At 40.4% G+C, this 21,354-nt stretch overlaps 1 protein-coding gene across 4 annotated transcripts; it reads right to left on the bottom strand.

The window, feature by feature from the left end:
• Positions 1 to 1,383: 1,383 nt before the first annotated feature.
• LOC115199149 (cytidine monophosphate-N-acetylneuraminic acid hydroxylase) lies at positions 1,384 to 20,401 on the bottom strand. 4 transcript variants are annotated; one of them, XM_029761757.1, is made up of 16 exons: positions 20,131 to 20,401; positions 13,931 to 14,157; positions 13,606 to 13,697; positions 12,616 to 12,725; positions 11,097 to 11,287; positions 10,121 to 10,201; positions 9,935 to 10,001; positions 9,753 to 9,834; positions 8,715 to 8,852; positions 8,291 to 8,426; positions 8,006 to 8,146; positions 7,499 to 7,673; positions 6,365 to 6,481; positions 2,547 to 2,662; positions 2,015 to 2,148; positions 1,384 to 1,898 (listed from the first exon to the last, which is right to left on the bottom strand). In XM_029761757.1, the coding sequence occupies exons 2-16, from the start codon at positions 14,134 to 14,136 to the stop codon at positions 1,699 to 1,701; spliced, it is 1,986 nt and encodes a 661-aa protein (XP_029617617.1). In that variant the 5' UTR covers positions 14,137 to 14,157; positions 20,131 to 20,401; the 3' UTR covers positions 1,384 to 1,698. The 4 variants fall into 4 exon arrangements, with proteins under 4 accessions (XP_029617617.1, XP_029617616.1, XP_029617618.1 ...); XM_029761756.1 differs by lacking the exon at positions 20,131 to 20,401 and adding an exon at positions 16,131 to 16,447; XM_029761758.1 differs by lacking the exon at positions 20,131 to 20,401 and adding an exon at positions 16,131 to 16,444 and having other exon boundaries at positions 2,064 to 2,148.
• Positions 20,402 to 21,354: the final 953 nt, after the last annotated feature.

The following is a 21,354-nucleotide window of genomic DNA, read 5'->3' as shown; positions in this document are numbered from 1 at the left end:
GTGGTGCGCGCTAATAGCGGTTGAATCGGGTGACGTCACTCGCTCTGAGACCTGAAGTTGTTCCGCTTGTACTGCAAGAGCCGCGGCTTCTGTGGCGCGATGTGAAACGATGCTTGCACTTTTATTGAAATTGAGCCGAATGGAAAACTTGTTTTTAATTATTAATTGGTTTTAGTGGATGATTGTGTTTTCAATTGGTTTTATTTTATTTTTTGATTTTTATAAAAGGATGAATTGTTCATCCTTTTTTATTATTGATTGTTGTAAATATGTGTTTTTTCATAATAAAAGATACAAAAAAAATGTGTAACGATGCTTCGTGGGTGACTGTTGTTGATGTGTGTAACCTGGTTCAAGCCCAGGTTGGGGCGAGGAGAGGGACGGAAGCTGTACTGTTACGTGTGTGTGCGTGTGACTTCAGCAAGGCTGTGGTTTTCTGAACTTCTCCTATTGAGTCAGTTCTGTGAACTTCTCATCACTCTTCAGGCAGACAGTAACTCTGGGTAGCTTTGTCACAGTATCTTACATTTCTATCAATCAATGCAACAGATAACGTATTTGTTTTTTAAAATAATTTCTGGAGGACTGAGTTACTTTTGAGAAGCTATATATTCCATGTATCGGGCCTTACTCATAACTTAGAATAACTAGATTTCTCCCAGAGGAACTTGGTTGTCAGGTACATTGAAATCACACATAACAGTTCATAACATTTGAAGTTGACAAATTCTAGTTGAGCCACAGTGTACAGCAGCCTAATACAATATACTTCATAACGGTACATTCATAAATGACTAAGCTGACTTCTCTGACCAGCATCCCATTCACAGCCCTACTAGCCAAAATCTAAAACTAGCTTTACCTTAACATTAACCAAACCCCTAACATTAACTTAACCCTAACGTTATCTTACGCTTAATTTTTTTTTAAGGTTTGGGTTATGAAAAAACAAAAACTAAATTATGTTCAATTAATAGGCGTTGGACGAATAACAAATGCATTGTCAGCACACGTCCAAAGTCACATAATACACATGATAAAGGTTTACTAACATGTTCTACATGTTAGTCATTTAGCAGACGCCATATCACTTCTGTTATACACAGACATTATTTTAACAGTTTTGGAAACTTTAGAGTGTTTTCTATCCAATACTACCATGCATATGCATATCCTAGCTTCTGGGCCTGAGTAACAGGCAGTTTACTTTGGACACCTCAGTCATCCAAACTGCCGAATACTGCCCCCTAGCCCTAAGAAGTTAACCCTAACCTATTTAATTTTTTTATGAAAAAAAACAAAATTGTGTTCAATTAATAGATATTGGACAAATAACAAATGCATTGTCAACACACGTCCAAAATCACATAATAATACACATGATAATCAATGATAAAGTTTATTCATATTCGCATTCTACATGTTAGTAATTTAGCAGATGTTCTTATCCAGAGCGACATAGTAGTGAGTGCATATATTTTCCTACCTTTCGGTACTAGTCCCCTACATACAGACCTGCCAAACAACAATAGACGCTATGCTAATAGATTTCACCATTACATGAAAAAAATAATACAAAAAATGAACCGTAAATTAACCAATTTGGAAATTAAATATCGTCAGCCTCGTCCCTTTTTCCCTGTTTCAGTAGCACAGGGAGGTTGGTGGTGCCTACAGTGACAGGGAGAGCAGCCCTTCTTATTCATTATTGGATACACAAAGCTTGGTTCTGATGTGACAGTATAACCTGCTTTTTCTAAGACAATGTAGAAGCAGAGCCACTTTCTGTTTGGATTCCCTGGGGTTCAGCAGACCTCTGGTATGATGGCGCCTGCTGCAGGAACAAGTCCCAGTCCGGCCCAGTGACTGGCAACTCTGTCTGGAAGTGGTTCCAGAACCTGGACAAATAACCAAGACAGGTACAATATTAGTGTCCCGACCCACCAGTTGAGAATCGTTGCTCTAGTGTACAGAAACGCAATACAATAGACTTCATAACGGTACGAGAGCTTACTGGTAGTGGTAGACGCCTGGGTCTGGTAAGTTAGGAGACGAGGGCTTACCGGTGGTGGTAGACGTTTGGTAAGGGAAGAAAGAAGCAAAGGAGGGAAGGTGAGGAGACGAGGGCTTACCGCTGGTGGTAGACGTCTGGTAAGGGAGGAAGGAAGCAAAGGAGGGAAGGTGAGGAGACGAGGGCTTACCGGTGGTGGTAGACGTCTGGTAAGGGAGGAAGGAAGCAAAGGAGGGAAGGTGAGGAGACGAGGGCTTACCGGTGGTGGTAGACATCTGGTAAGGGAGGAAGGAAGCAAAGGAGGGAAGGTGAGGAGACGAGGGCTTACCGGTGGTGGTAGACATCTGGTAAGGGAGGAAGGAAGCAAAGGAGGGAAGGTGAGGAGACGAGGGCTTGCCGGTGGTGGTAGACATCTGGTAAGGGAGGAAGGAAGCAAAGGAGGGAAGGTGAGGAGACGAGGGCTTACCGGTGGTGGTAGACATCTGGTAAGGGAGGAAGGAAGCAAAGGAGGGAAGGTGAGGAGACGAGGGCTTACTGGTGGTGGTAGACGTCTGGCTCTCTGCTCAGACGGTTCTGGAAGCCAATATACAGGTTGTCCCAAAGAAGGCCGTTCTTCACCACGTGCCTCATGACTCCGATCCTGTTCTTGATCTTTACAGAAGAGAAAGTAGTACACTGTCTATCTCTCAGTCCAATCAAGTTACATGAAATGGAAAACAAACAAATGATTCACTTGCAGATTAATGGCAGTTCCTTTAAAAGCATGTTGGCATTTAAGCAGGGCTACAGCATTTTGGACACCGGGGCACCTACCACCAGCCAAACAGCTAACTTCTTGCATTTCAACACATTTTGCCATGGGGCAGAGAGAAAAATGTGCTGTTTTACAGTTCATTTAATTCTATTCTACACATTTGGCTCTTATGACAGAACATTTTGCCATGTTAAATCGAATTTCCTGCTATTCTACACATTTTGCTGTTTTATAGCTCATCTCATGCTATTCTACACATTTTGCCCTGTATGCCCGTTCGGTAATCCGTCCTTACACTTCGGCAGTAGTGAGAACTGAGCCAGTAACAACTTTCTTCAACTTAAAACAGCTTGGCATCAGATTTGCATCTGCCATCCACAACACATTCAAAACCCCTGAAGTTATGCATAGTAGCCTGCCATCTCCGTGTGTCTGTGCCTCGTACAGCATTCACCTCTTATGAGAATGACATGAGTCCAGGGAAATGTTATTCTTATGACATTTGTAACATGGTATGTTTCTGCCCCATAATGTTTGACCCCTAGAAGCAGTTGCATTTTGTATTGATCCTTCTCATAAGTGGATTGCAGTGTACAATGCCTTTAGAAAGTATTCACACCCCTTGACTTTTTCCACATTTTGTTGTGTTACAGCCTGAATTACAAATGGATTACATTTCATTTTTGTGTCACTGATCTACACACAATACCCCATAATGTCAAAGTGGAATTATGTTTTTAGAAATGTTTGCAAATTAATTAAAAATAAAATCAATCAATAAGTATTCAACCCCTTTGTTATGGCAAGCCTAAATAAGTTCAGGAGTAAAAATGTGCTTAACAAGTCACATAATAAGTTGCATTGACTGTGTGCAATAAGTGTTTAACATGATTATTTTAAATGACGACCCCATCTCTGTACCCCACACATATAATTAGCTGTAAGTTCCCTCAGTCGAACAGTGAATTTCAAGCACAGAGTCAACCACAAAGACCAGCGGACTAGCACCTATTGGTAGGGGGGGGGGGGTAGACATTGAATATCCCTTTGAGCATAATGAAGTTATAATTACACTTTGGAAGCTGTATCAATACACAGTCATTACAAAGATAGAAGCGCCCTTCTTAAATCAGTTGCCAGAGAGGAAGGACTCAGATTTCCCCATGAGGCCGAAGGTGACTTTAAAAAACAGGCCAAATATACACTGGAGTTGCTTACCAAGACGACATTGAATGTTCCTGATTGGCCTGGTTAAAGTTTTAACTTAAATCGGCTTGAAAATCTATGGCATGGCTGTCTAGCAATGATCAACAACCAATTCGACAGCTTGACAAATTAAAAATAATGAGCAAATATTGTACAATCCAGGTGTGCAAAGAGACTTACCCATGTACAGTGCCGTGAAGAAGTATTTGCCCCTTTCTGATTTTCTCTATTTTTGTTTCTGAGTGTTATCAGATCTTCAACCAAACCTAATATTAGATAAAGGGCACCTAAGTTTAGAAATGACAAAAAAATGATATTTTATTTTATTTAATTAACAAAGTTATGCAACACCTAATTCCCCTGAGGGAAAAAGTAATTGCCTCCTGACACTCAATAACTGGGTGTGCCACCTTTAGCTGCAATGACTGCAACCAAATTCTTCCTGTAGTTGTTGATCAGACTTACATCTCTGTGGAGGAATTTTGGCCCACTCTTGCGTGCATAACTGATTTAACTCAGCAACATTTGTGTGTTTTCAAGCATGAACTGCTCGTTTCAAGTCCTGCTGCAACATTTCAATTGGGATTAGGTCTGGACTTTGACTAGGCCATTCCAAAACTTCAAATTTGTTGCTTTTTAGCCATTTTCATGTAGACTTGATTGTGTGTTTTGTATCATTGTCTTGCTGCATGAAACAGCTGCGCTTCAGCTCACAGATGGATGTCCTGACATTCTACTGTAGAATTCTGATACAGAGCAGAAATCATGGTTCCTTCTATTAAGGCAAGTCGTCCAGGTCCTGAGCCAACAAAGCATCCCCAAACCAATACTGAAAGCACTGTACTTATCAAGCACTGCATTTAATCCAGCAACAATTATCTTCAACTGAAAACAGCTTTGCATCTGCCAACAACACATTCAAAGCCCTGAAGTTATGCATAGTAGCCTGTCATCTGTGTCTGTGCCTTGTACAGACTTCACCTCATGAGAATGACATGAGTCCAGGGAAAAGTTCTTATTTACGTTTTACTAGACGCTCTTGTCCAGAGCAACTTACAGTAGCAATTAGGGTTACAGTGCATTCGGAAAGTATTCAGACCCCTTGACTTTTTCCACATTTTGTTACGTTACAGCCTTATTCTAATATTGACAAAAAAACAAAAACAATACACAATACCCCATGATGACAAAGCAAAAACAGCTTTTTAGACATTTTTGTAAACATATATAAAAAAATAAAAAATGTATGTCACATTTACATAAGTATTCAGACCCTTTGTTGAAGCACCTTTGGCAGCGATTACTGCCTTGAGTATTATACTACAAGCTTGGCACGCCTGTATTTGGGGAGTTTCTCCCATTCTTCTCTCGTCAGGTTGGATGGGGAGTGTTGCTGCACAGCTATTTCAGGTCTCTCCAGAGATGTTCGATCGGGTTCAAGTCCGGGCTCTGGCTGGGCCATTCAAGGACATTCAGAGACTTGTCCCAAAGCCAGGTTTCCTCCAGACGTGACGCTTGGCATTCAAGCCAAAGAGTTCAATCTTGGTTTCATCAGACCAGAGAATCTTGTTTGTCATGATCTGAGAGTCCTTTAGGTGCCTCAGCTCTAGGAAGAGTCTTGCTGGTTCCAAATGTCTTCCATTTAAGAATGATGGAGGCCACTGTGTTCTAGGGGACCTTCAATGCTGCAGAAATGTTTTGGTACCCTTCTCCAGATCTGTGCCTCGACATAATCCTGTCTCGGAGCTCTACGCACAATTCCTTTGACCTCATGGCTTGTTTTTGCTTTGACATGCACTGACAACTGTGGGACCTTATATAGACAGGTGTGTGCCTTTCCAAATCATGTCCAATCAATTGAATTTACCAAAGGTGGACTCCAATCAAGTTGTAGAAACATCTCAAGGATGATCAATGGAAACAGGATTCACCTGAGCTCAATTTTGAGTCTCATAGCAAGGGTCTGAATACTTGTGTAAAAAAGGCATTTTATAATTTCTTTACATTTGCAAATAAAATCTATTAACCTCTTTTCGCTTTGTCATTATGGGGTTTTGTGTAGACTGATGAGATTTTTTAAAATGTAATCAATTTTAGAATAAGGCTGTAACAAGGAAAAAGAAAAGGTCAAGGGGTCTGAATACTTTCTGAATGCACTGTAAGTGCCTTGCTCAAGGGAACAAATTATTTTTCACATAGTAAGCTCAGGGATTTCAACCAGCAACCTTTCGGTAACTGGCCCAGTGCTCTTAACTGTTAGGCTATCTGCCACCCTTATGACAGATTTGTAACATGCTATGTTCCTGCTCCACAATGTTTGTTTTGATCCTTCTCAAGTGGAGTGCAGTGTGCTTAATAATATATAGGTGAGCAGGTGTTGTAGCCATGCTCACCTCCTCATAAGGGTGCTCTCTAGTGGGCCTCTGAGTAGGGAAGGAGAGATCCATGAAGTCCACTAGATAGTTGTAGCCATTGTCTATCGGAATGAAGTCCTCATCTGTCTCAATGACCTTAAATACATATTACAAACAACAGTTAGGCAATGTTTAGTTGGAATTCAAACAATTTGGGTTATTCACTGACCTGTAGTTATGATAAATACCAGATAACTAGAATCTGAATAACCAGAATAAATATACAGGAGCTAAAGAATTACCAGAGTCTATAGAATTACCAGAGTCTAAAAAGAATGTAGCATAAGCATGAGAAGATTTGGAAAAGATGTCTTCTAATTTTAACCCTCGAACCCACCAGATTTGGGTTAAAAATGTATTTTTTTTTTTCAAATTGATTGAACTTGCCTGGCACAATGGAACCAAGGGTCATAGTCCCTAAAGTGTCAACCCTGTCCATCTGGCAATCCAAGCAGCCAAAATCAGCTGCTCCAAGGGCAGTTTCCTGGATATAGATTAAGCCTAGTCCTGGACCCCCCCCCCAAAAAAAATAACATTTTAAAATGTCTTTATTTATTTTTTTAAATCGACTGAGATTCTCCATTGAGCGTTTAATTTGTTTAAATTCAGGAATAGGCTTAGTCTGTGTCCGTGGGAGCGTCCGTACATGTTTTAAACATTCCAGAGATCTACAGAGAGAGGAAGTGAATGGAAGGGGTCGCGTTCAGTCGGTACAAAACCGAGAAACGTTTTAAAATGGATATCGTCTACTAATAGATTGTCCAATAATAACTATAATTTTCCTTGCATGTTTTTACTGCCTACTGAATGCGAGTCAGGAGTAACCAGGAGTGTATTCTTAAATTGCAGACTGTTGCAAAAAGTTTGGTCTAGACCGTTTAGTCCAAACGGAAAACATTTTGCAATGAAAACGAGAGTTTCTATTGGACAAATTCAGGCTTCCGTTTGGTTCCAAGAGTAAACGGTAATTGGTTTCTGTTGAAAAACATTTTGCAACAGACCAACTGTTTTGCAACAGTCAACGACTAATGAATCCACCCCAGGAGTCAGCTTGTAGATGTGCAGTAGTGCACTAAGAGCTGTGAGGACTTTTATATGGACTACAATATTTACCCGGACAACTAGATCGTAGTTTTTAAACCCTGCCCAGTTGTAATAAAATTGGATCCAGCTTTTATGTTTAAATATCTCAGCGGTGATGGCCCTGTTCAGTTCATCCACGTACAAATCAAAGTCCCAACTGTCCTTATAGATGTTTGTCCCGGACGGAGGGTCGGTGATGGCTTTCCTGTGGTTATAGTCAAGTCATACATGATTAAAAGTGCATTTTACCTGGGTAACAACATTAAAAATGAATGAAATAATGTAGGAAAAAACAGAATGTAGAAAGAGAACATAATGGTAGACAATGTAGGAAAGTGGGGTAATAAAGGTAGACAATGTAGGAAAGTGGGGTAATAAAGGTAGACAATGTAGGGAAGTGGGGTAATAAAGGTATTGACAACAGAGGGAAACATCAACCACCAAAATGTGATTGATGATTGTTGGCATTTCTATGGAGTATGGACTGATATGACAGACATGGACACACACGATTTGCTGATTGATGAGCAATCCTACCGGCTGGGGCTCATCAGAGCCAGGGCCAGATCGAGCACAGCGCCTGGCTTGGGTGTCCATGTTGTTATGCCTGGAGCGCTCTTCTTGATCAGGGCATTGAGCTCCTCCGCTTTGTTTTTCGTGTTAGTTTCCTTAATGTACCTGTCAGGTAATGTATGTCAGTTGTCAATGTCAAGTAGGGATGCATATTATACTGAGAGACTGAAATTGAAGCAATAATAGGGGTCAAAACCTACCTGAACCTAGAACGGAATTTGTACACAAAGAATAAAAGTTTTGTAATACCTGTCTGAGGGATGTGCTTCGACAAAGTAACCGGCAAACGGGCAGTAGATCTTGGGCTGCAAGGACTTTACCAGCTGGGCCTTGTAGTTCATGAGCTTCTTCCTTTCATTCTTGATGAAATCGGCTTTCCAGCTCTCTGCAGGGAGAAAGCGACACTAGTCAATAAGTGAATCTCAGTTGTGTTTCCTTGATTCCTCGCTTCCTCTCCCCTTTCCTCCTCCTCAAAATGCATTGGAGGAGAACATCCGAGGGAAGGAACCTCATATCTGTTCCGATGTGCTTTGAGGAGGAGATAAGGAGGGAGGAAATACAATTGAGATTCACTCCATGTGCAGGCAATAGCAAGGGAAACCCAAAGGAGCAATTAATTTCTCTGTTATTTGTCTGGCTGTACACTTGGACGCTGTATACCTGCCCACCTCACCTGTGTATTTTCCTCCACTGAAGGTCATGGGGAAGCCAGACGCCCCCCCAGCAAAGTCGCTCATCATCAGGTCTACATTGTGGGGCAGTCGGCCGTAGTTTGGCCTGGTGCAGTCCACCGTGTTGAGGATCATATGACCTGAGTGGGACAACCAGGATCAGATGCACCCGTCAAATGAGATAAGGTATGCTTACCAGGTGGCACCGGCAGATACTTTTTATTACTGATCTGACAATGACCTGAATCTGACAAGATGTGCATGTTCAATAAAACAATGAGGCTTAATTATCCTGATGGAACCCATCTTTATATGGATGTATAATCTGTAGGTGGATAAAGTGGGATGAAAGTCAGAACGTGTGACCTGCTTGTGATTGTACACTGACTGTACAAAACGTTAGGAACACATGCTCTTTCCGTGAAATAGACTGACCAGGTGAATCCAGGTGAAGGCTATGATCACTTATTGATGTCACTTGTTAAAGTCACTTCAATCAGTGTAGATGAAGGGAAGGAGACAGGTTAAAGAAGGATTTTTAAACCTTCAGACATGGATTGTGTATGTGTGCCATTCAGAGGGGGAATGGGCAAGACAAAATATTTAAGTGCCTTTGAAGGGGGTATGGTAGTAGGTACCAGGCACACCGGTTTGAGTGTGTCAAGAACTGCAGCCCTGCTGGGTTTTTCATCCTCAACAGTTTCCCGTGTGTATAAAGAATGGTTCACCACCCAAAATAAATCCTTCCAACTTGACACAACTGTGGGAAGCATTGGAGTCAACATGGGCCAGCATAGCATCCCTGTGGAATGCTTTTGATACCTTGTAGAGTCCATGCCAATAGAGTCGCATTGAGGTTCTCTGATGGCAAAGGGGGGTGCAACTCAATATTAGGAAAGTGTTCCTAATGTTTCGTCCACCCGGTGTATATACCACTTAGCAGACTTTTATGAAAAGTGACTTCCAGTGACTGCAGGAATTGAACCCAGGACTCTGGTGAAGCTAGCAGCATGTGCTCTTACAAAGGACATGAAGACTACCTTTATATTCAACAATGATACAGGTGTCCATTTCGGGGTGCACTTCATCCTTCAGAATCATGAATCTGAGGTGCTCATCAATCTGACGGAGATAACAACAGGAGGGCATTAAAGAAGAGCCTTTTGACAGAGGTTCCTGTATCGTATAAACTGTTCATACAAAGTGAGCTGTTTATGCTTACGTTTTGCCAAATGCCAAAGGGAACTACGTTGATATTTGTCAGCTGCACCTGACTTTTCTCCAGCATCCTGTAACATTATTCAAACGAGGACAGCATAAACCCACAAAGGTGACACCCTCATTTGTTTTATGGTTGTAAAACCATGTTAATGTGTGACATATTTATATAGATATAGATAACCCTTACCAGAACACTGGCCTTGATGTGTCGCCAACATAAATAGGAACATCTGGTCTCGTCGCAGAGAGGGATTTTAAGGTTGGGTAGCTGAAAATTGATTTTTCAGGAATTATCTTAAAACTTCCTGTCTTTCTGTATGCTCATCCTCATGAGAAAAATTTCTGCTTACTTCCGTAATTAGGGTCCCACTTTAAACTAAGTACAACTTATAATGGCTTAATATATCTTACATAAATGCTTCACATATCATCTATAAACCTATCTCATACTCTATAAATGGTGTATAAACATACATAGTTTATACACAGTTTATACACCATTTATACACCACCCTTTATATACCATTTATAGAATATGACACACGCTTATAGATTATCTGTGAAGCATTTGTGTAGCGCTTAAGAAACTTCATGCATTCTATATAACGCCTTTATACTTCGTTTAAAATTACAAATACATTGAAATCAGTGGTGGCTGGTGGGTGGAGATGGGTGGAGGACGGGCTCATTGTAATGGTTGTGTTTGATGTGTTTGATACTTTCAATCAATTCCCTTCCAGTTTCACTGAGCCCATCCTTCTATATCAATCCATTTCATTCTACCATCTCTACATACCTGTACCATCTCTACATACCTGTACCATACAGGTACCATCTCTACATACCTGTACCATCCTCCATACAGGTACCATCTCTACATACCTGTACCATACTCCATACCTGTACCATCCTCCATACAGGTACCATCTCTACATACCTGTACCATCCTCCATACAGGTACCATCTCTACATACCTGTACCATACTCCATACCTGTACCATCCTCCATACAGGTACCATCTCTACATACCTGTACCATACAGGTACCATCTCTACATACCTGTACCATCCTCCATACAGGTACCATCTCTACATACCTGTACTATACAGGTACCATCTCTATATACCTGTACCATACTCCATACAGGCACCATCTCTACATACCTGAGGTGGTCGGAGTGCATGTGGCTGATGTAGATGAGGTCGGCCATGCACAGCCTCTCCATGGAGTCAGCAGGGGGCTCGTGGAGCAGCCACCAGCCCCTGGCGAAGGCCGGACCCGTCAGCCAGGGGTCGAATATCATCTTCTTCCCCCCTAGCTGGAGCTCCATGCATGCATGGGTGAGGTAGGTCACCTGGAGGAACATGAAGGTCGAGTTTGGGGTGGAGAATCTTGTCGCCCGACGTGCTATCATTTTAGATTTACGTGCGGCGCGGTTGACCATCAATCACACCGATTTAAATAGCCTGTCGGCCATATGGGAAAAACTCAGAGGTGTCGGAGTTGGGAATGTCGTTTCTGTGTCTCTGGAATTTAAATGAAGACATAGGGGAGATGGTCAAAAGTCATCTGTGACCAACTGTCGCTCAGAGTCCCAGCAATGTGTCCTGCACTGTTGTTGGGCATGGCTGTGATCGGAGGTCTATCCCGATACGTTATCTACAATCTTGGATGGCGGTTGGTGAAAGCTTTCAACCTTTGCCCATCTCCCTTATGTGTCCCAGGCTTAAGTTTGGAACTGCAGCCTTTCAGGTGAGAACCCACCCTCAGATCTCACATTATAAAGTTTGGCACTGCAGCCTTTCAGGTGAGAACCCACCCTCAGATCTCACATTATAAAGCTTGGCACTGCAGCCTTTCAGGTGAGAACCCACCCTCAGATCTCACATTATAAAGTTTGGCACTGCAGCCTTTCAGGTGAGAACACACCCTCAGATCTCACATTATAAAGCTTGGCACTGCAGCCTTTCAGGTGAGAACACATCCTCAGATCTCACATTATAAAGCTTGGCACTGCAGCCTTTCAGGTGAGAACACACCCTCAGATCTCACATTATAAAGCTTGGCACTGCAGCCTTTCAGGTGAGAACACACCCTCAGATCTCACATTATAAAGCTTGGCACTGCAGCCTTTCAGGTGAGAACACACCCTCAGATCTCACATTATAAAGCTTGGCACTGCAGCCTTTCAGGTGAGAACACACCCTCAGATCTCATATTATAAAGCTTGGCACTGCAGCCTTTCAGGTGAGAACACATCCTCAGATCTCACATTATTAAAGTGGTGATGAGATCAAAGATGAGTCAAAGATTTTGTAGACACACAACTCTCGGTTATCATTTTAAGGCTAATATTTGATTCACTCCGGGTAATTACTAACTAGCCTTGAATCATAGCTAGTGTTTGTGTTCTTGTCACACATTTGTGACTAAACAACATGGGAATGTGTTCCAGATTAGTTTCAACCAGCCTGGTGAAGACATCTTTTTCATGACGAGACCAAGATCACAACCAGATCAAGACATATTTTTCTGACCATAACAAAACATCTTTATACAACCAGTATCCATCCTGACCATGACGTCATGTAAGATGTCATAATGTAATTGCAACCAGTTTTGCCCACTGGGAAAGGCCTCAGATCTGTCCAGCCGTGGGTGTGTGTGACGCGCTGTACTCACAGTCACCTCTCCCTCCTGCAGTTCCTGTGGATCCTGGGGATCTGCCGACCAGGGGTCCCAGACGATCACCTCCACGAGCTGAAGACCACCCTCGTCTGTCATCACGACGTCTGCATTAGCAAAATCAAGCCAAAACTCTTCCGATGAGTAATCAAATTAATTACTTCTATTTGACTATCTTAATGTACATATAGACATATTAAACATCTGACTTATTATTTACACTGTGTTCCTCATGTCATTTTTAGACGGCCAAAGGAATGGACAGCTGGAGCTGGGCACTCAACCAACAGGACGCTGAACAGCTTCCACCTCCAAGTCATAAGACTGCTAAATAGTTAGTTAGCCAATAGCGACCCGGACTATCTGCATTGACCCTTTTTGGATTAACTCTTTTGACTCATCACATACACTGCTGTTACTGTTTATTATCTATCCTGTTGCCTAGTCACTTTATCTCACCTATATGAACATATCTACCTCAATTACCTCATACCCCTGCACATCTACTCGGTACTGGTACCGCGTGTAACGTTACATAGCCAAGATAGGATAAAGTAATCCTTCTAACCCCCCCTTAAAAGATTTAGATGCACTATTGTAAAGTGGTTGTTCCACTGGATATCATAAGGTGAATGCACCAATTTGTAAGTCGCTCTGTATAAGAGCGTCTGCTAAATGACTTAAATGTAAATGTTAAATGTAATTTATTCCTTCTGTTATTATTTCTCTATTATTTCCATTTTTTCTCTCTGCATTGTTGGGAAGGCCCGTGAGTAAGCATTTCACTGTTAGTCTACATCTGTTGTTTACAAAGCATGTGACATAACATTTGATGATCAGTATCACACAATGTGTACAAATATACACAAGTTGTCAGAGAACACAAAAGATTAGACATACCCTTACATATGACCTAAAATGGCAAATAGACTAATTCAAAAGCCATTCAATAACCTTTCAGGTTGAGGAAATGGCAGCTCAACTTACCCAGCTCATCCTGTGTGAAGCTGTCAGGAGGGTTCACATACTGCATAGTTGAGACGTTCAGCTTCCAGTAGTGTTTTGTACATCGGACCGTCCTGTATCAGAAATACCTTTAAGTCCCATTGAATAGATATGTTATATCTAAGCCTCGGTATTAAAGAGAAAGTTCATGATTTTACAACTTGATGTTAGATGGTTCCTCAGCCTGAAAGTAGTCTATGGGCCAGGAGAAACTGTAATCCATGGTTTGGTATTCTCTAAACAGCCACTACAAACTCCAGCTATCTTTAGTTGTAGAGTCCTGAACTTCCCCTTTAAGTCTACTTACCTTCCATCTAAGTCCTCTATGTCTTTGATGAACAGGCCTCCTTGGTGTTTGCATTGGTTCTTGCAGGCCTTCAGCTCTCCATTTTCTTTGTATATGATGTAGCACTTGCCATCATCTGGGCTCTTCTTAAAGTTGATGCCATCTTTGAGTGAGAACACCGCCTCAGAGTCCAGGGACAGCACTGTCTTTGAAGACTGGGCTGTCATTTGAGTGGTTGAATTGAAGTGCTGATGAGAAAAGTAGAGGAGTATATGTGGATGGGACTCGTAAGAAGAATTTACAGGTGAACAAAACAGAAGTAATAGATAAAGGCAACAAAAAAATCAATCCAGTTTATTACAAGTTGCAACAGGGAGATACTTCCAGTACAGAACCAGAGAAAATGTCTGACTGGCCTTATATCCTAATCAGCAGACAACTGTTCTGTAAACATCAGCCCCAGAGGCTTGTGGGAAGTCCAAACAACAAGTAAGTGACATTGCTACAGAATCACAGTGTTCAGACAATACAATAATAATCAGTGTGTCCTCGGTCCTTGTATCTCCAGTCTGGCATCAAACACTATCAACAGATATGAGTTTATTCCATAATATACAGCATCGAGGCTAGTGACCATCAACTCGAGTATCCCAAACAAAACACTGGAAATCGTGTATTACAGAAAGGGGAAATATATGAATATAAGGTAAAACTTTTCTTGATACCTAGTGTCATAACACATTATGACACGGTCATAACCATGTCATACTATGTCATAACAGCTGACATAACATGCTCATAACACTGTTACATATGTTTAGACCTGTTGTGACATATATTCCGATATTTTATGGGTGGTTATGACACAAGAGTTTCAAAACCCACAAAACCTACCACTCAAGGCAAAACATTCCATTACACCATAGCCTACATGTCCACAGTGTTTTTTTAAAAAATTGACCATATAAATTATCATTGTAATTGTGCACAAAATTATGTCAGACATGCACTTACCCCAATGCTCTGTTTCTGATGACTGGGATGAATGCAAGAGCAGAAGCAGGACAAGACATCCTCTTTTTGACAGATGACTGATATAAGGGCATGTACGTGACAGGCCTATCTGGCTTATGTGATTATGATGGTCATAAAGCTTCTTGACAGTGTCAAAGTGTATTTTCTTAGTCCAAGTAAAGTGACACAGGCTGGTCCTAATTTTATATGACAGTGTCATAAAGTGTATTTTCTACAAGTTGTTTAAAATATGATAGAGAGAGAGAGAGAAAGAGCAAGAGACTTGAACCTACATTTTAGACAATAGCACAGATTGAAAGAACGAAACATTATACCGTTATATTTACATGTTCATGGTTAGTTCAAATGACTAATATCTAGATTCAAACAAATGTCAGTTCAGTGACACTTTGGGAACTAAATATTACATGGAATTATCAGGATCAGGAGCAGACCTGGGTACAAATACATGCGTATTTATATTTGAAATACTTATTTTATGTGTGAATATGAGAATTATGTGGTCAAAATTCGCTACCTCTTTTAACATGTCCTACAAATAGCCTACTATCTGAAAAATATTTTCAAATATTGTTTCCAAACACATTCTTCCAAATACCCTAGGAACAAACAGAAAGTGGGTTCAAATGCATAGAGTATTTAAATATTTTTATATTTCAATATTTTCAAATGCAGAAAAATACTTTTTAAGTGTATTTCCAAATACATTCCAATATTCAACTACTTGTATTTTCAAGTAAGTACTTCGAAATGTCTTTGAAAGTTATTGAAATACCTCAAATTTGAACATGGGTCTGAATAGGAGACTATTTTTTGGTTGTAAGAGCAATCATCCTCAATTCATTGTTTTTTTTATTTCACATATGACTGAAACTCATCCAAAGTTAACTTGTAAACTTGAAATTCAATTAACAGTTTCACAGAGTTCACAGAGCTTAATTTGTGTAAACTACCATGAGCAAAATATATAAATTGGCTAAATATTTTAATGCTATTAAGTGCTATCCTCTGGGAATACAATGTACATCTCGCTGTATATGTTCGTAGCGAAATAAATGAAATTCAATATTACAAAGAATTGATCTGTTAAACAACTATTGTCTGTCACCTTTAAACATTGTACATTTCTTAATAGTCACAACATAGCAAATATTAAGAGAGAAGCATAAATAATAAAGAGCATTACCTTGTGCAGACTGTCATGTTGACTTGACACTTTGGAATTTGAAGTTTAGACCCAGATGAGTCTTTCTTTGTGCATTTGCATTGAGCAGTGAACGAATTGTTGGTACTTAACAAGAAGAAACAAGTGTTTGCCTCAGGAAATCCACTCGAAAGAAAAGAGGTACAGAGAGAGATGAAGAAAGAGATAAAAAAGGTGAGATGCCAGTAGAAGGATAAGGTGCAACAGATAATGTCACAGGGAGACTCTGCCTGGATGGGCATTAAGAATATGGCAAATGCCCCCTTCAAAGCGAGGCAACGTATCGATCCCCGCCCGGATGAGAGGGTGTGCCTCTCTACAGCCAATGAACTAAACAAGTTATTCACTCGCTTTGAAGCGGGGGCGGCCCCGCTCCCCCTTCCTGTGTGAAGGAGGATGTCATGGCAACCGAGAGCGCCCATGTCAGCAATGAGGAAGTAGGACCAGTGTTCAAAAGCACCGGAGCACGAAAGAGCCCGGGGCCTGATAACATAAGTGGTCGTGTCTTGAAACACTGTTCCACTCAGCTGAGCGGTGTCTTCTGCAGTGTCTTCTGCTCTTCTTCTAGCGGTCCCTGGATACATTGGAAATTCCATCTCTATGGAAAAAATGTTATTATTATACCTGTCTCAAAAACCTCTCATCCATCTGCATCAAATGACTACAGACCTGTCTCTCATACCTCTATCTTGATTAAATCTCTTAGAAAGATCATCAAGACATACATCATCAACACCACCAGACACCTTCTTGACCCCCTCCAATTTGCACACCAGTCAGAGAGAGGAACAGATGATGCCAACCTCTAGCTCTTACATCTGGTGAACATGCATTTGGAGGGCAGTAAAACCCATGTGTGTATCATGGTCACAGATTTCTCTTCAGCATTTAACACAATTAATCCATTGGTCCTCGCGGACAGACTGAGAGGAGACTTCGGACTTGATGCTATGCTTATCACATGGATCACCAACTTCCTAACTGATAGGTCTCAGCAGGTACGAGTTGGCAACACACTCTCTGAGGTGTGCACTACTTCAGTTGGAACCCCCCAGGGCAGTGTTCTTTCACCAGTACTATACATACTGTATACAGACAGCTGCCGGAGCCAGTTCCCAGGCCGCCACCTGATCAAATATGCTGACGACACTTTGTTCACTCTACTTGAAGGGGATAAGACAGAGCCCGGCCGGCTCTGAATGATTTTAATGTTTGGTTTGAGTCATCCCATCTAAAATTAAATACATCAAAAAACAAAGGACTTGGTGATTGACTTTCAAAGGAACACGACTATGCACACACCATCGCTGATCAATTGTGAGCCCATTGAAATAGTGGAGGAGTACAAATACCTTGGGCTAGTCACTGACAACAAGCTGTCCTGGGATCAGTGTACTGGCGCTATTTTGAAGAAAGGCCAACAGAGACTGTATTTCCTACGGAAACTGTACTTTTCTAATGTTGATCTAACCTTCATGGTTCTCTATTATAAATCATTCATTGAGAGCATTCTGTCCTACTACTTGACCTGCTGGTTTGGGAATATCAAAGTTGCATAGAAAAATAGGTTCTGAAAGATAGTCAGGACTTGCAGGAAAATCATGGGGCAGCAACAGCAAGAACTGTCATCTCTCTACCTGGGCAGAGCCCTCCAGAAGGCTAATAAAATAGTGGTTGACTCTTCCCATCCATTCCACTCCGAATACCAGCTCCTTCCCTCTGGATGCAGGTACAGACTACCGAAAGTTACAAAAAATAGGGCCAAGTACTCTTTTATTCCGAATGCAATTCTGCAACTTAACAAATGTTTGACTAATTGCACTTAGCACTTGCACTATGAAACTGCACTTACCCTGCCTAATTGCTTGGAAATATCCTTTGATATTTAAAAAAAATGTTTTAAATGTGATATATTTTATGACTGCTGCAAAATAAATTGCCCCTCTGGGGACATTAAGGTTTTCTGAATCTGAATGTATTACTATACAAAAATGACATCATTGTGTAACAAATTATTTTGAAATCCAGAAAGTGAACAAACATGTTCTTCTTCTTTTTTTTAAATGAACAGAAACAAGAGCATCTTTTAACATCAAGTACTTTCGGAGAAAAAGATTTGTTCAAGAATTAAATAGCCTGTATATAATAACTGTGACACAAAGTAAAAGGAAATAGATTAAGACAAAAAGGTCAGTAGGGGTGTTAGTTATGCACTAGTACTAGCTGTTTGTGTGTGTGTGTGTGTGTGTGTGTGTGTGTGTGTGTGTGTGAATGCTCATGGAACAGGTGTTTGACCTAGTCGTGTGTGTGTTTGTGCTCACGGGATAGGTTTTGTGACTTGCCTCAAGCTATTTTATGTTTTCCACATGACTGGTTGGTGTCATGAAGCAGTGCCTGACATGCAGGGAAGTATTGAAGGTTGTGAATTAAAAGTAGTAGTGGTAGTAATAGGGTTGTCATTGGCTATGGGTTAGTTAAAGTGAGTTGTTTTGGGGTGGTTTGTAGGTGTGGAGTTATTATAATGGGTTATAATGGAGTAGTATTGTAGGCTAGAGTGAGTACTATAACATTATAAGCCATAGAATGTCTTTTTAAGCTCTCAAAATGTTTTAGTTTCAACAACCTGTAAGTTCTGTGGCAGCGATTTCAGTTAAGAATATTGAAGCCTGCATTCCATCTTTGAAATGAATGGGGATACAACAAGCGTTACAGTGTATAAAGTATGAATGGTAGCAAAAATCTGTGTTGAAGCTATCTAAGTTGAGTCAGTCTGCAAATTTCAGCATTTGGTTGGTATTTATAGTTTAAATGTTTCAAGAGCAGTGGCGAATCCACATTTTGCCTTTGAGGTCTAAGGAGCTTTTATGCTCATTTAAAATGGTTATAGTTCCAAAAGTACAAATAGTATCCACAATCTTTTGACTCGCAATCTACGTTGAGTCAGTCTGTACATGTCAGCGTTGGTTTGGTGTTTGTTGCTTCAACGGTTCAAGAGCTGTTGGCGAATCAAATATTTCCCATTGTAGCCTATGGAGTGCTTATGCTAATTAGATTTGTTTTACATTTTAGTAATTTAGCAGACGGTCTTATTCAGAGAGACTTACAGTAGCGAGTGCATACATTTTAATACTTTTTCGTACTGTTGAAGCCTGCATTCCATCTTTGAAATGAATGGGGATACAACAAGCGTTATAGTGTATAAAGTATGAATGGTAGCAAAAATCGGTGTTGAAGCTATCTAAGTTCAGTCAGTCTGCACATTTCAGCGTGGTTATAGTTGTAAGAGTATAAATGGTATCAAAAAGCTAAATGGTATCAAAAAATTCATCCAAAGTTAACTTGTAAACATGAAATTCAATTAACAGTTTCAGCAAACCCTTTCTTTCAGGACTTGACAAATAAAACATGTAGAGTTGAAGATGATATTTGGTATGGTCAATGATATCCGGGATCCTACCTTAAATCCTAACCATAACCCCCAACCTTAACCTCGACCCTATTCCTTAACCGGAACTTCTATGGGGTAGGGAAATTGTAATGATCCCGGATAACACATAAATATTTGGTGTACAGCACACCGATACCGGCAGAAAGTGGTAAATATGATTCAAGGACAAATAAGTAAAGCACAAAATAATGTTTTTCAGTCAATTTTTTTTTATATTCATCTTTTGAACTGTCATTGTAATTCGATGTAATTCTTCTGCATTTTAATCTTTGTAGAGTTCAGAGCTTATTTTATGTAAACTACCATAAGCAAAATATATAAATTAGCTAAATGTTTTAATGCTATTAAGTGTATATCCTCTGGGAATACAATGTACATCTCACTGTATATCTTTGTAGCGAAATAAATGAAATTCAATATAATGTATTTATCTGTTAAACAACTTTTGCCTGTCACCTTTAAACAATGTACATTTCTTAATAGTCACAACATAGCAAATATTAAGAGAGAAGCATAAATAATAAAGAGCATTACCTTGTGCAGACTGTCATGTTGACTGGACACTTTAGAATTTGAAGTTTAGACCCAGATGAGTCTTTCTTTGTGCATTTGCATTGAGCAGTGAACGAATTGTTGATGAGAGGGTGATGAGAGGGTGTGCCTCTCTAAACTATGGAAGGCCAAGAATTTCCAATCGTCTTGCCCGGAACTCGTCTTAACACTTGTAATTATCATATTTCACTTGCTTTTTTCAAGTGTCAAATGTCATTTTTTGTACACAAGATTTTTTCACCTATCCAGTGTGTGTTTACAGGCAATTTGAACACTTGTTATGGGCAATTTTACATGCGTTCATTACACCTGTTCAATGTGCATTTACACGTGATTAGAACGCTTGTTATGTATGAAACGCCGATTGGGTCTTAAAGCACATGGTCAAAACGCAATCTTTTTAATGCTAAGCGTGTAAAGTAAGCAGGTGCAGGTGCTTAAGTTAACGCCTAAACGCGTCAAATAAGCACGTGCAAATGTGTTTGCCGGCGGTCCAACATGTGCTAAATAAACGGCTGCAATCGGTCCTGCACACGTCCAATTAACGCCTACATCTGCTAAATATACACTTACACACGCTAATTTAACACATTCTTTAAAATGTTAATTTAACTAGCCAATTTCCCTAGCTCCTCCTTTCAACCAGATTTCGCTGTTTGAAGGAACGTCCTTTTCCACTGCAAGCAGAGTAGGAACCCTCACAAGTTAACGGTTTTGTCTTTGAACATTGTTGTTACTGAATCATAAAGTTTATCCGCGAGTTTACAGTGGAAGGATATGTTTCTCATCACTGGCTATAAAATTCAGCAACATTAATCAAGCACCAGGATCAGCAGTGCTTAGCATAAACTAAATCAGATACTGGCTAGTTAATCTAGCTAACGTCGATAGCCTTGAACCCTGGCCATATTATATCATATAGTTAGCCTGCCCGGCCATACTGCTAGCCGCAGTGAACAGCGCTGTCATGTTTTATTAAAAGCCCTGCTGAAAAAACATGTCAACTACAACAGCCACGGAAACACATTGGACAATGTTAGTACTATCAAGGTAAATTACATACTAGCAAGATTGTTGCTTGAATTCATGGCCAGGCATACATAGATTAGACAACAGATACTCCAAAAATCATCCTGCTCAAAATCCTGGTAGTTGGCGATTTTTGGACTATGTTGTCTCTATTATGCTTTATCATTGACTAAAGGA

The sequence above is a fragment of the Salmo trutta genome, chromosome 8 (genome assembly GCF_901001165.1).
Source record: "Salmo trutta chromosome 8, fSalTru1.1, whole genome shotgun sequence".
Lineage (NCBI taxonomy): Eukaryota > Metazoa > Chordata > Actinopteri > Salmoniformes > Salmonidae > Salmo > Salmo trutta.
The sequence above is the reverse complement of the archived record's forward strand: the minus strand, read 5'-3'. Positions and strand labels throughout refer to the sequence as shown.